Genomic DNA, 15,862 nt, shown 5'->3' on the forward strand with positions numbered 1-15,862 from the left:
GAATATTAAAAAAAAAAAATCTTCCCTGTCATTCTTTAAGTACATATTAGGCTATAATTCTTTAGCATATTGGAATGTTCAAAATTGAAGAACCTATGAATACCTTTTAAATTGTTAACTTCTAGTATGGTCCAAAGTCTCAACTTATTTGCTAATGAAAATGCATGTTACTTGTTTTAGAGATACTTTCAATTTGAACTGAAGGTTCAAAGAGGTTTCTATGGTGAACATAGGCTGAAATAACACAAGAAAACAAAGGAAGGTAGGAAACTGCAAATAAAATGAAAAACTATGACATGTAGTTTTGCACTGCTTTTTTCAGCAACTCTTACCCTATCTTTTTGCGCTGGCTGAAATTTTCTATTATAATAAGCTTTAGAATACACATAGAAACGTATTCCTCCTCAGAATGCTCCTCTACATGTAGTCAAATTATACCTTTACAAATCTAATTTGGACACCATTAGCAGATGTCCAACTATAAAGCATCACTTATATTATTTCATTCAAACGATCTACTTCAAAAAAAACCCTACACCCATTATGTCTCTGGTTCAACAAATGCAAAATGTGTGTTTCAAAGCTTGAAAATATTCACAAATACAGCAAAAAGAATACAGGTAAATGGAGAGGGAGGAGACACACTAGTGATATACAGCCATAATAGTAATGGCTCACCTGGGGATTTTGCTGAAGAATAAGCACTGGAGTAGTGGCCACCCCTCTTTACTGTACTCATATATTTGACACAAAGGAAAAAGACATTAAGGAAAGAAGTTATTAAACAGCTCTGAACATGCATGAAAGGAAGAAGGTTAAATAAAGATAAGTAAAGACTACATGAGAAAAAAAGACAAGTAAATAGAAGGATAAATACCAGGTACTTTGGATAAATTCTTCAAATTAACCTAACCAAAGGGGTGTCCAAGTAGAAATAAGTAAGGAAATGACAGCACTGATTTCTAAATATTTTGCATAAAATTCACTGTTGATAGATATCCCATGTGATCTCATTGGAGTTAACAGGATTGCATTAATGTAGATCAGTTGTGAAACTTGCCCTTCATACTACGTTTTTCTTTGTTGTTACTGTGACCCTTCTTTGAAGCTTTTCAGTTAAATATTCAACCTTTATAAAAAGATGATAAATATTCCACTTTGAAAGAACCCAAAGACATAAAATTACTTTAACCAGCATCAGTTAAGCAAAACAAATATTGATATGGAAATGAGAATATGGAACATGTTGCAGTTTTGAATACACACACTGGAGCTTACATGTATAGTTACATTCAAAACAGAGCATCGTATATTTACATATTCAATGGTTTTATTTCAGGGCTACTTCTCCAGGTCTGAGGGGAAAAAATTAATTAAGTTTTATTGTATTTAGAAATTAAATGCAGAGGTAAAAAAAGGAAAAAGCCAAGTTTCTCCCTTCTATTTATTTGCATAGAAGACTCAATGGTTGGAACATATGGTGTTCACCCAAACTGCTGGCAAAACCGCTATGTGAACCTTTCTGTGAAATTACAGGAAGCACAAGAAGAAGAAAAACAATTTCTCTGTTAATGGGCAATAACATTCCAGAACATCTCCTAAAATTACTTGAAACTGCAAAATCCAGTATTTCCAACAATATTAGGCTTATATAGGAGAAACCTTTCAAATTCAGAACACTTAGGTGTATACTCTAGTTCAATGAACATGAATTTAACCACATCACCATCCTGTAGTTAATAGTCTTCAAGAAAATCAAGTGCCATGCTGAAAGCATATCCCAAGCGTACAATTAGCACAAATTATTCCAATGTTCATAAACTGAAACTTTTTGTGCCTCTTAATTAAAAAGCAGAAACCACATTTCTTCTCAGGATTCAAAAATAAATGCAAATTTTATTATAAATCAGTATTGTCTCTATGATACAAACTGAAAAAACATTTTTTCCCTCAGGAAACAAAGCATGGCACTTGTATTTCAGACAGAGCCAACAGTTTTTTCACCCCACTAAACAACTTCTAACTTTCATGTATTTTACGTGTTCAGCTCTTTCCTAGAAGTAGTACCTGAGGCAGGTGATTTGCTTCGACGTGAAGGTCCTGGACTTTTGGACCCAGTGTACCTCATGCCAGATGATCGTGAATAAGAGGACTTCATAACACGGCATTCTACAAAGCAAGCAGATAGAGTTTTGACAACAGTTCAATGGACAGGCTTCCTCCAAACACTACTGTTACTGTTTATTATCCAGAAAATGAACATCAGTATTTTCTAAACATGCTCGCCCACCTGAATGAAACAAATTTATAAGAGCATCTTAGAACTTTAACCTACATACCATACAAACATATTTGAGCTACTCAAACACCGTATGTAACATTCTGCATGTAATACTTCTTCATGTCTTGAAGCTGGATTATTACTGTAATTCAAGTTTGTACCTACGTAAAGCTGAAAGAGTAAAGAAGTCAGCTGATGCCAAGGTTCTTCTGATAATTCAGTAAATCCTGCATGCTGTAATGGTAGCTTCATATAGGGCAACTGCACAGCAAGCCCCATTTACCTTCTTTTGCAATAAACTGACGTTCTGACCAGTTTTTAAAGAGGTGAAAAATGTCTATTGTTTCCAAAAGTCTGAGACAAAGATTACTGCCATTTACCATCAGATATATATCATTAAATAAAGGACAACCTAAATGGGAAAGGAATCAATAGGCATACATACATGGACATTTTGGAAACATTTTAATTCCTATAGTTAGCATCCACTGCAAATCATTCCCAATGCAATTATATAAATTTCTGTCCTAATTTTGTCCCTGTTATTCATCACTACAATATCAATGCCATCATTATGATGCCGCATCACCATCAAAAATAGTAAGTAGGGCTGCATGCCTTGCCAGTCAAGTCATGTTCCACTCTGTACCTAACCTGCTGTTCTCCATTAAGACCTCCAGAGTTATTAGAGAAAGCAGGGACCACCAAAGCTGAAGAGACAAAGGGAGAAAAAACCCCTCCATCACTGGGTTCTCAGAAAGGAAATGAGCCCAATTAGTCTGTGCATGGTGTAATGGGAAAAGCAAACTTACAGCCTTAAAATCTGCAAGGGAAATTATGATTTTGCCCAGACTGGGATTTGCAGTGTGAGTTAATACAACCATGCTGCTCTTCCACTCCTGCATAAGAATAGAATCGTATCTTAGTTAGTCTAAAACTATGTTAAAAAAAATACCCTTCTTGTCACCTCCACACTAGCTGAATCAACGTAATCAGGCAGTTCTGGAAAAGTAGCACGCACGCTGGCAATAACAACAGAATAGGAGCCAGCTGAATACTCCCTCCATCCCAATGTATGGACCAGTGGTTAGATATATAGCTATACTTCTTGATGTAACCGAAGATTTTGTAATTAAATTAACGGCGTTTGTAAAACTTAGAAAAACAGAAGGTAAGGTGCTTTTGCTTTCAGTTACCTGAGAGCAAAGGAAAAAAAACCCTCTTATTCACAACCTAAAGCTCTCCTCAAATAATCTGACAATTGTTGCCAGGGCAAGTTTTCTTTACCACAGATTAATTTTTTCATAAAAGAAAATCAGGGTGATTCTACAGCTGAACCAATATAGATAGAAAAAACATGTCTAGTAGGACCTGTAGCAATAGGACAAAGGGTAATGGTTTTAAACTAAAAAAGGGTAGATTCAGACTAGATATAAGGAAGAAATTTTTTATGATAAGGGTAGTGAAACACTGGAACAGGTTGCCCAGACAGGTGGTAGATGCCCCATCCCTGGAAACAATTAACGGTCAGGTTGGACGGGGCTCTCAGCAACCTGATGTAGTTGAAGATGTCCCTGCTCATTGCAGGAGAGTTGGACTAGATGCCCTTTAATGGTCCATTCCAACCCAAACCATTCTAAGCTTCTATGAACATGGAGAAAAAACCAACATATATATGATTTGATGTTCCAAGTCAATTCTAAAACTCCCTGGTAGAGGAAAGAGCTTTTTCCTTGAACTTACATTATAAATTTTCTCTTTATAGAAAAACAACTTTCATAAACAAGTTAAATTCATGATCTTGTCAATGGCAGACAGCATGGGCACAAAGTCCCAGTTTGTCTGACCTCCTTCCCCACCCAACACCCCCTATAACCTCACAATATAAACAGGCCTATAGCAGACAAGACTGGAATGTGTGAATCGTCTAGCAGGACAATTCAAGACCTGAAATGAGCGTGGTTACATATGTGATTTTGCAAAAATCTCATGAAGACAGCAATATGGAAATCATCTTATAGTCACAGATGTCAAAAGTGAACATTTTTAACAGATTTTACATCCATTAGATCCATGACTGAACCTTTTAAAGTTCAATGCCGCTTTCCATGTAACTTTAGGGAGAGGGTATGTTTTCCAAGAAAATAGATCAGGTTTGTTAGTGCATTTTAACAGACTTACAGAATCCAGATGATGGTTTGGAAAAACTTTTTAATCCATAGGAAAATATATTCCCATGTATATTTTCCTGAATCACACAACTCTTGAGGATTGAATGGGGTGGGAGGGAGGGGGAAGATTTCTCAATGAAGTTGACTATTTTGGTGGGTTTAGGATATACAGTCTTACCGCTATGATCCAACACGAAGTCATCCTGAGCATACCGGTATTTCTCAGGCCCGCATGCAATGAAGACATCATCATCTCCAAAGAAGTCCTGCAAGCATGTCACCTTGACAGCAAAATATACCAAGCAAAATAAACAAATGCAGTACTTTCAAATACTAAATCTTCAGTTAGTCAGTAACAATTAATAAGTTTGTGTTTTGCTTTTTCACAGTGATACCATAATGTTCTTTCACAATGATAGAAACACTCCAGTTCTCAAGTACTTCAGCTCTCCCAGTAGCGCAGGAAACCTCAGGGTCAAGAATGTAAAATATGACTGCCCCTCACCTCCAAAAACACCTTCTTTTACATTTAACACCTGTATTTTTGCCTTTAAATGCACACGCATGCTGATGACTTTGACAAGACCAGCTATAAACACTATTCAAATATCAACGCTTCTTGTATTCTTACATTAATTGCTTATGGGAAAATCTGTCGAGTTAAAATGATCGCATCTACAAATTTATTTTTTTATGTTCTGAGGCATTTAGTTTCCATGTTTTAATGTCCTGTTAAAAAAAAATTAATTCCCCCTTTCATTAAAAGGTATTCCATATTCAAGAAAAAAAGAAATATAGAGTCCCTTCCATGCCCTTTGCAGCTCTGTCTGCTCTTAATTGTCCCGGTAATGATGTTACAATGTATTTCAAGAAGGATGGGAATATCAGGAAGAAAAATGTTTTAGACATTCTTTAAAAACACAAAACCAAAGACCTCAAAAAAACCTCACTCCTCAAAAGTCAATAAAAGTCAGCTTGTGAAGGAGCAATTGTCTGCTTTAAAAGCAATTAAAACCAAAAATGCCACAACAAGAAATCCCACTGAACTCACTCTAGCTCCCTTGTAAGAAAAAAAGTGTTTGCAGATAGCATGCTATTTTTAAAATGTAAACAGATTGAAATTTTACTGTGTGATCGTTTCCCTATTCAACATTGCACACCCAAATGAGATCTGGGAATAAAAGCTCTGTAGAAGCTAAGAAAGTTAGAACGATTTGGTAAATCCATGTAATTAAAGAAGTAAAACAAAAAACTGCTTTTAGGGAAACTAGCTTTTTTGCTTCCCAAATACCTGTCAACACCATTTGCATATTTTACCCACTGTGATAATAGTAAGCGTTGGCAGAACTACAGGAAGGGGTCTCTACTGCTTGCAGTATTCTGAGAAACACTCAGAATATCAATGACCCTCAGCTCTCTGCAAGAACACCCACACAGGGCATTCACCAGCAGCGCAGTTGTCATGGCAGTTAACCCAGGAATAACAGCCGGTGCCCTTACAGCAAGATCCTCACTACAATGCCACATGCAGTATCCAGCATGTGTGTCACTGTGTTATGCAGCAAAGGACTCTGGCCGTCACCAAAATCCTTTTATTGTTATCTTACCATTGCAATGACAATCTGCTCTCATTGACGAGAGATATTTTCAGCTGTACTTGGAACTGCTGCTTCTAGTTAACTGAAGAGGCAGTAATAACTGGATTCGAAAGGCCGTACAAATTTAAGAGAAGTTTTCCTAACATGGGATTTATTCCTCTCTACTTAATAACTCTATTAGCAAGAGGACTCATTATCATTTCCACAGATTTCAGGAACTGAGCAACCAACCCAAAGCCATCACTACAGGAAAAGCTGTGAGAAAGCTTTCAGAACACTTACCCCAGTAGCATTGCTGGACATGGGCAGAGATGTTCTGTGAGGCACAAGTTCACACCCAAAGCCCCCAAAACCAGGTGTCATTTCCACAAGCTCTGCCCACCCACCACTGCTCTACTCATGCCCCCAGTGCCCTTGCAGTGCTGTTTCGGGCAGGTCAGAGTTAAATGCTGTGGTTTAGCAGAGCCTAAAATTAATCTTTCTGTTCTGATTCAAAGCCTCCCCCTCACTCCTTAACCCATCCAGCCTAACATCTGAGCTGAGAGTAAGAGAGGAGAGAATGGCAGGTCTTATGTGAGACTCTGGGAAGTACACAAGGATGTAACTGCATGCAGCATCATCCTTTTGTTGTCTGCAGAGCAATTCTACAAAAGGAAGGGTCAGATCTGTGCATAAAAGATGACAGGAGTACCCTTAGAAATGCACCTTAAAATCCTTTGTAAATGCCTATTGGGGAGGGGAATAAAGAACTTTAAGAAAGGTATTAATTTCCATAGGTGCTTTCCCACATGTTCATGTATATAGCGTTTCCCCAGGCAAGAATACACAGCAGTAAATAGAGTGCCAGTGATCAGATAAACTGCTGGAGGTGGAGCAACAGCACCTCCATCTTGGAGCTCAGGCTAATGCCAGTCTCTCAGTCTGCTCACACAATGCGTACCTGACCTGGGTGACTTCCACCTGTCAGTCACAGACCAAGAGAGACCTTAGCTTACTGTAAAAGATACTAAACTACACTTATAACTGGAAGCCAGATAAATGCAAGTATGAGAAAGTTTTACATAGATGCTCACTATATTCCAGCAGTGAATACTGGAAGTCATCCTTCTCCCTACAAATAGTCAGGACTGGCTACACATGAAATATACAAGAAAAAAAAAATATTGAAAAAGTGTATTCAACAAGACATAAAGATCTGCTAGAACTTACCAATCCCAAACAACCACACATTACGGTTGGACTCGATGATCTTAAAGGTCTTTTCCAACCTATACGATTCTGTGATTATGAGGTGAGGGAAGTATTTTTAAAACCAAGTTCATGGAAATCTTCTGTTTTCCTAAAAGTACGATCTAATGGTTATTTTTCTAGGCCTTTATCATAATAAAGTCAAAGGAGCAGCTCCCAAGGTGCAAACAGATGCTAAAATAAACAGTCTTCATTTCCTATAGAATTAAAATTAATGTATATGCTGCAATTAATAACAACAGGGTTTTGCTCACTTAGTGTGCAAAAAACTATTAAGGGAAAGCTGAAGTTAATAAATTGTTTGCATGGGATTTTGAATGCTGCAGGTCCACTGTGGTCTAACTTGCAAAGCACACAATTCCACTCCAAAGAATATCTATACTTAGATCATACAGAATTTTTTTATAGCTTTGAGCAGGATTCAATCAGTTTAGAAATTTAAAAACAAAAAAATTTTGAAAAAAATTTTTTTTTAGAGTGTCATTAGCAGTAGAACTTGTGCATATGAACAGCATGTCAGTCATTCCAATAAGTTAGGGATCAAAATTTGGTTTGTCAAACTAGTGTACAACAAATGCTGTTTCTCTTTCCACTAAGCGTCTATACTCTGTTTTACCCATTCTTTGTTTTGCTGCACTTGGTGCTAAAAGAACTGTTTTGTCCTTCAAAATATTTCCTAAAAAGCCTTTCAAAGGAAGATGGTATTAGCAAAGCTGCATATAAGTGTACCATAGCAAAAATAGTCAAACATGTAGTCATTAATTCAAGTAACAACTCTCTTGCTACTCCTGATGCTGTGAGCTTCTATGCATGAAGTTGAAAATGTGAAAAGCTTTAGACACCTTGAAGAGGTTAAGCACCAAAATGAGATCTGATTTTCAATAGTGTTGAGAGCTTTTTTAAAATCACAGTCATTAGGTCATTTTTGAGATTCAGATCTGGCCACTCCCTAGTTTACATCCACAAAAACCCTACACAAGTACTTAGAATGTATGCTTTCCATTGGTGGCCTTGCAGTAAAGCTCAATCAGAACATCTCTCTCCTGTCTGTGGCGTTAATTACACAGATAACACTCTTTTAAAAGAACAAGATGAACATGATTTTTCCACACGAAAAAAAAATTCCATTTTAAACCTGATTTTTTTAATGGAAGGCATATACAGAGCTGCACAAGGAAGTTTTTAGGGTTTATCATTATAGCCAACACTACAAAGGCTTACACCAAAGGAGTTTCATGCTTCCTTGAATTCTTGGGTTTTTTTTCCCCCCACATAGAAAAGTGAAATATATTTTGAAAAACTGCTTTAGGAACACTTTAGAAAAATGTTATCTTTTAACTCTGGATGCTTCAATTAACATGTTTAAAATGTGTTAAACCCAATTTATTTCTAAATACAACACCCTTTCCTAGCCAAACATTGCCTATGTTCTGCTGGTAATGCCACTGCCTTCTCTTTATTTAGAACAAGAAGTGACTTATTGGTGCTCCTCTGACAGCTCAAACTGCTATCAGGTTGTCTTGCTGCACTGCTTTTGTTCAAAATATGTCACTATACACAGCAGATAAGTGCATATTTGGATAGGACTGGATTGGACTTGTACTCAGTCCTTTAAAAATACTTCTAAGGGCTTAGAATTACAAGCGGGAATACAAGGGAACAGGGCAAAGCAAAAATGTTATGCAAGAAGTCTCAGAATAAATATAACTGGAAGTCAACATTACATTTGCTTTTTTAGTAGGGTCACCCACAGCATTATTGTGTGTCTGTTTCAACAGAACCCATTCACTTGCATTCTCACCATAGCTTTCTGAGACGATGTGCAAATGACACTGGGCATCACTGCTTCCTGATGGGCTCAAAAAGGCTGTGCTCACCATTAGACTAAAGATCAGAGGACAACATAATTCAAGCGGCAGCACCAGGATTTAAATTGTATTTGGCTTCAATTGCAAGAAACCCAAACAAGTATGCAAGAGGCTCAATGATCCAAAACTTGAATTGCTTGTTAAAAAAAACCAGCCTTCTCTCATAAAACTCCTCTCCCCGAGGAAATCTTGGGACACTGAATGGATGAAGTTTTTTGAAAAACACAAAGACCTTTCTAACAGAGGTACATATTACTAAATATGCAATATCTTACAGAAGTGGCATGACTAACAGTAGTTTGCAAGACCATTAATGGTAAAAGCACTTCAAAATCACACAGCTGAAAGCACAAAAATGTGGTTTACAAGCAGAAAAAATGAAGCACAAACTCATAGGAATGGGCAAAAATGCAACTCAAAATATGAAAATGAGGTATTGAAAGGGAAGGGAGAGAAACACATCTATTTGAAAAATCAGTTCCCTGATCCCCTGCTGTCTACTAGTGCAGTGTTTTAATGTCACACACACCCATCATATTTACCTTTTAAAATAGGTTTATATTTCTGACAAATATTTATAACCAAGGAAGTCTGCTCTTTCCAAAGAAATATTTCTTCAGTCAGCTCAAACTACTGGACTTTCTAGTATATACAAATTGTGATCCATACAGAAATCCCTTTCCCATTACCATCACACAGGCCTAGAAATGTAATTTACACCAACCCCTACTCCGACCTCTGAATCTAACAAGCAGAAGATACATTCCAACCAGAAGAAACATGAATAATGATCGATCTTTTATAGACAGAATTCAACAGGTATTTAATAATTGTCCCTTATGATGAAGTTAGAAATAAAAAAAATTGAATGATATACACAACCCTTTATCCACAAGATTTTTGTCCTCCAACCTCCAGAGGGAAAAAAAAAAAAAAAAACCTAAAAAAAATTTGAGACACTGACACTGTGGAGGTTTTATGAACACCTGAAAAATTACTAAAGAATTCAATTCCTCTCAAATCTTTAGCACTAAAGAGAGTTCTATAACCATGTATCAACACCCTCCAGCCAGGTGCTCCCTGGATATATTGTATTTATTCCAGCTCTACAAATATGCTTCATTCTAAATGTAGAAGGAAGAGCTGCAAAGGCAAATAGTTCGGCTCAATTTAGTATGGCTGATTCAATTTAAGTAAGCAGCACCAGGACTGTACAGTTTAAGTCTGAAGAGCCACACCCTGTGTCTGGGGAAAGCTTCTCTGGATGAGAAATTCCCTACGTCAGCTGAAAATGAAAGTAAAACATCAAAACAGCAAAAGATATGCAAGTTTATTTGTATTTAACAATGGAAGAAATATTTATATCTACTGACTTCAAGAAAACAGGATATGGTGTAAATATTTAAAAAAGGAAGCACATAACATACATGGCAAAAGGAAAACTAGGAAAACTGGCATGCACAGTAACAGCTGGATTTGTGTACGTGTTTTCAGCTCAGCAGTAGTGACAGGCATTTGAGGCTGAAATTCTTAAAGAAATGCAGGGAGTTTTCTTCCATGAATTGCTGAAAAAAAATGCTAATAATTTGTTAAATGTCAGCATGACAAATCTAGATACAGCCTCCCTGCTACTGCCTTCAGTGTGAGGGGTCTCCACATTTCTGCTGGGAAATGCTACTCTTCTTTGACTGGGATAGATTACAACTATGCTGTCCTGACAGTTTTGCCCTTTGCCCCTTGCATCAACCTTTATTTCTGAATAAGCAAAAGTCAAATATTTGTCTATTTTGCCAGTCAGGTCATATTTGTAATCTCCACTTTTTCACCCCTTTTCAAGTAAAGTTAGCGCTGCCACTTCCTCTTCACTGTCATACAAACAGTCTCATTAAAATTCTTGCAGTGTTTTTGAAGCTGTCAGTCTTACAGTTCAAGGGTTTATCCATGTCCTAAAGTGAAAAACATAAGGAAAGCACTCTTGCAGAAACAGGTCAGTTGTCTGTTTTTCAGTTCCATCACCAACAGGGGCAGGCTTAACCTTCAAAAGGAAGAGCTTCCCCTGGGCAGCCTCAGGAACTCAAAAAGGAAGGTAAAAAGGGCATTCCCACCCTTTCCTACCGAGTACTGTGATTTTTAACACAGATTTTCTTACCTTGGAACTTCCTCTTGGTCTCTGCACTTTCACAGAAAAACTTGACCAAGGGAAAGGGCGTGTACGTGTTTAACCAATATTCTTAACTACTTACTAAGCCATCAATACCCTTCATGACTGAAGCCAAGACCGGCACAAAAGAGGTTCAGCAGTAGCTTAAGGCAGCTACTTGCCTGGTTATACTGAGTCACATTTCCTGACATGTCTTCAGTAAACAGTGAGAGCATAGCCAGATGGGTAGCTAGAATATACCCAGGAAGTAGAAATACAGAGAAAAGTCAAACCAATGAGCCCCTGACATGCCCTTTAAAAAAAATACTGTAATTGCCAGTATTGTTTTTAATTAACAACCTATTCGTTCAGTAGAAATGACAAAGTGTCGAAGGCAACTATGCTAAGTGATTTGGAAGCAGGCAAAAAAGAAACTGGTCAAGAGCCAGGCAAATATGGAAGTCCACATTGTAGACAAGAACAGCAACAAAAAACACTGCGATATCAGATACATAGTAAACCTAGAAAATCAGGTCAAGTGATAAGATTCCTGCTGGTATAGAGAAGAAGCACCTGACACTTGCAAGAACTTCTGTTCCTCACCAGATTACGTTCTCTGTGACAGCTCTACTACAGAATCGTTTTGGGAGTTCCCAAATTAAACAAAATTACACAACACCAAAAGAAGGGTAAGCAAGCTACTAACACCTGAAGCAATGCTTGAAAAAGCTCAAACACTACTAAGACTGGGCACATCTGCCCAAAACAGCTATAGGGTAGACTGGGGAGTCCTAAAGCTTGAGGACATATAACCATAAGCTTGATAGACTCTAGACATCTTTCCTACTGACTGTAGCTCTGAGGACTATGCAATGCATCATAGTAATTTCCCCAACAGTCAACTTCCATAAGGTCATTAGCAGACCAGGAAAAAAAAAAAATCTCCTTTGTGCTCTAAAAATAATGGGAATTAGATCAAATACCTCTTAATTTCTGAGGCTCAGATGCACAATTATTTTGACTGCAACTAAAACATGAAATACAGTAACAGAGATCAGATCATGCAAAAGAATGCAAAAGTATCAACTGTGTTACAAAATTTAAAAATTCATTACCTGATTTTATTATATGACTGCGCATCTTGACCAGCAAATTTACTTCAGATTTTAAAGAATGTGATTTTCCTTTATATTAATTTCCTATATTTCTTGGCAAAAAAAGAAACTTTTTAAAAGTGAGGTTGGTTGGTTTGTTTGTTTGTTTGCAATTTACTCAGAGGCTCTAAGACCTTTCTAACAGTCTCAGTTAATCTGTTTGTGAAAACATGTTGATGGTCCTTTTTCTCTATAGCTAATTCAAGTAGTTCACCTGTTTTTTGGTCTCACTCTACGAACCCATGCAGTTTTTAACCCATGCAGTTGGTTAGCTTTAGGCTTGAGAGCAGTTCCACTGCAGTCAGTGGAGTTATTCACGTTCATGAAGCTATGCACAACCACAGCTTGTGAAAGGTCTATGGGCCTCCCCAGCTGTGCTGGACACTACAATAAAACTACATAACAAATCTGATTTCTAGGTCAGAACTTCCACAAGACATTGTCTGATTTACCATTTGAGGTTTGGCATCTGGCACCCTTTTGTCTTTTCCTTCAAGTTTATTAAATTCAGTAAACAGTGAGAGAAAACCCAAGTTTTCTGGTTTTAAAAATTTGTAAATGTTGAATTTGCCTGCCTTGGATAAAGGCAGCTTGTTAGCCTATTTAGGGGAAAAAATAATATATTGAAACAAAGACCAAAATGAGAATAATCCTTCTAGGCCAGCTTCCTAAATGACTATTTAATCAATGGCTGTGTCACATTATTACAGTCATCATTAGAAAATGAACCTCCTTTCACTGATACTCCATGATGAGGAACAGCAGTGGAAAAGGAGGAGACAAACTCTTTTGTCCCACAGGGAATCTAAAGAGTAAGAAAGAAAACAGAAATGTTAAATCTTTGCCTGCTGCCTTGTAAACAGAAAAAGTCTGGCAGGAAATGCTTAATACAGTATGACAATGCAGAAAAACTGCATAAACAGACTAGTCAGGTCACTACAACTCATACAGCCATACAGCTATTGGGAACAGATGACAGAATAGAGCACGTATCACATTTTAGTTTTATTTCAATTTTAAACAGCTTTTTGCATATATTTTTTAACATCTCGAAGTTTAATTCGGAAAATGAACACACATGGAAATGGAAGATCGCATTTGGGTGCAATTCAAATAGATCATCCTCACTGCAATGGAAATGACAAAAAATAAGCTGTAGAAATATGCACAAGTTCAAGTGAGTTCCTACACATATCTATTTCTTAAATCTTTCCAGTACTGTAGGACTTTCTGGCAAGGTCCATTCACCAGTTTTTCCAAAGGGCAAAACTGATCTCTTCCTGCAAAATCATACTTCAAGTATTGCACTGATTATGTGCAGCTATTTAGATATCAGATAATTACAGTTGAAAAGGACTAACATTCTGGGAACTTTGAATCATTTTGAATCACACTGTACAACTCACCTGTCTATCTCTGTAACACAAAACACCCCAGAACAACCTTTCCCGCAGTATTATTCACTACTTCAACAAGAGTCAATCACTTCAGTATATTTAACAGTGAAATTTAACATCATGCTTCTCAATTTCAAGAGTTACACAAAGAAACAACAGCATTACTAAACATGGAATAAGTGGAAACTGGAAACAGATAATTAACAAATGCAGCTCGTGATATGACCATAATCCAGTTTGTCTGAAGAGAAAAAAACCCAACAGTATTTTCAGTTACAAGACAAGGATTATATCTTTGCCCATAGATGCATTAATTGCAGCAGCTCAAAAGTCAGCATAACAGATTCTTTCCTTAAGTGGCATTAACTGGGAAGCCTAATACAGAACCAAAAATAGCACCTGACTTCACACAGCTAACCTTCCATCTTACCACTGAGTGGCTAGTCTAAAAATAAAAGCTACTTGTATTATGAAAGAACATTAAAAGAAAAAGTGTACATATAAGGACAGGTAGCTGGCTTATCCAATTCAGTAAAATCTTGTGGATTTAATGACACCCTGTTCCACAACACAAATGCAGTTAAAATATGTTATACCATTTTTTTCCATAAAATTACTCCTTTTGCATTATTATGGAAAGCAGTGCCCTTAGCTAATCAACCTACTTGAAAAACATGGCATTCACATTCTACAGAGAACTTTAAATAATGAAATCATATGGCCAAATATTCAGTGTACCTTCATTTCTCTTATTCTTTAGATCAGAAGAGTTGCTGTGGTACTCAGTGATAATCTACTGCAATCCAAGGTTTCCACTGTTCATGGGCAGACACTATTTCCTGGAGAGGTTACAGAAGCAGCAGTTCTTTAAATCAGAACTATTTTTCCATAGACAAAGAAGAAATTCAAACTCAGTGTTTGTGGCCAGTGCAGAAAGAATAAAAGACAAGGCAGAAATCCGGAAAGGTCCTTTGATGAAGGGTACAAATAAATTTTCATGAATCTTTAATATTTAAATGGAAGTTTTAGTTTTACACTGGAACAGGTTGCCCAGAGAGGTTGTAGATGCCCTATCCCTGGAAACAATTCAAGGTCAGGTTGGACAGGGCTCTGAGCAACCTGATCTAGTTGAAGATGTCCCTGCTCATTGCAGGAGGGTTGGACTAGATGACCTCTAAAGTCCCCTTCCAATCCAAACCATTCTGTGATTCTATGGTTCTCCTACAGCTTGAATTGTTTATGTAGTAGCTGCTAAAGTCAGGTTTCTGTCCAAATTCTATTAAAAAAAAAAATCAAATTAAGTAACTCTAAGATTCAAAATATTAGTTGACATGCATGACTCACTGCAATTTAATGTTGTTATACAGAGATATAAAAACCTTTTGTTTTCTGAGTTCATGTGTCAGGGTTTCAATCTTGTACTTATTCAAAGCTGCTTCTCACAGCACTGTAACAGGAGGGGGAAAAGTTTAGATTTATAGACCTGTAAGTTTAGAATTTATAGACCTATAAATTCAGGTCTCTCTCTCAGTTCTGTCCCCTTCATATATACCACTTCACATAACAAGAAGTCTTGCTAGACTCCATTGAGCTCCTTACAGACTAAAAGGATGCTTTTCATGTATTTTCAGTTGTGGTCGGTTAACAGTTTTAAGCCTTAAGTTACTTCATTTAATCAGCATTTTATCTGTTTCAGTACAACTGCACTTCCAACTAACCTTGCAGTTCTATTTTTATAATATTAGCTTACAGGTTTTGCAATGCTAATTGCTTGCCATACATTCAAACAGCAAGCAGACCTTTCAAAGGCATTTTATTCTTGAAATATCCTCCTCACTTAATTGCAAACTGGAAATACAGAAACAAAATTAAGCTTATGGATGCTCTCTATTCACCATTTCAAACAATGACATTTCACAGATGAAATAACAGACATTCAGTGTAAAAATACTACCATATATACTGTGAAGGTATTTGGGGCTCAGTAAATTAGCCTCCATGCTTA

The 15,862-nt window shown here is 37.0% G+C and overlaps 1 protein-coding gene across 5 annotated transcripts in view; it reads right to left on the reverse strand.

The window, feature by feature from the left end:
* Positions 1-15,862, reverse strand: part of DCLK2 (doublecortin like kinase 2) — a 94,751-nt gene that overhangs the window by 41,329 nt on the left and 37,560 nt on the right. For 3 of the 5 annotated variants that reach the window (XR_012775616.1, XM_075500927.1, XM_075500929.1), the window contains exons 3-5: positions 4,631-4,733; positions 2,068-2,169; positions 679-729 (exon numbers count right to left, since the gene is read on the reverse strand). Coding sequence is in view for 3 of the 5 variants with exons in the window: in XM_075500927.1 (XP_075357042.1) it covers positions 679-729; positions 2,068-2,169; positions 4,631-4,733 (256 nt within the window). In the remaining 2 variants the exon portion in view is untranslated. The remainder of the gene's footprint in view (positions 1-678; positions 730-2,067; positions 2,170-4,630; positions 4,734-15,862) is intronic. The other 2 variants (XR_012775617.1, XM_075500928.1) reach the window with 1 other exon arrangement.

The sequence above is a fragment of the Mycteria americana genome, chromosome 4 (genome assembly GCF_035582795.1).
Source record: "Mycteria americana isolate JAX WOST 10 ecotype Jacksonville Zoo and Gardens chromosome 4, USCA_MyAme_1.0, whole genome shotgun sequence".
In the NCBI taxonomy this organism is placed as follows: domain Eukaryota; kingdom Metazoa; phylum Chordata; class Aves; order Ciconiiformes; family Ciconiidae; genus Mycteria; species Mycteria americana.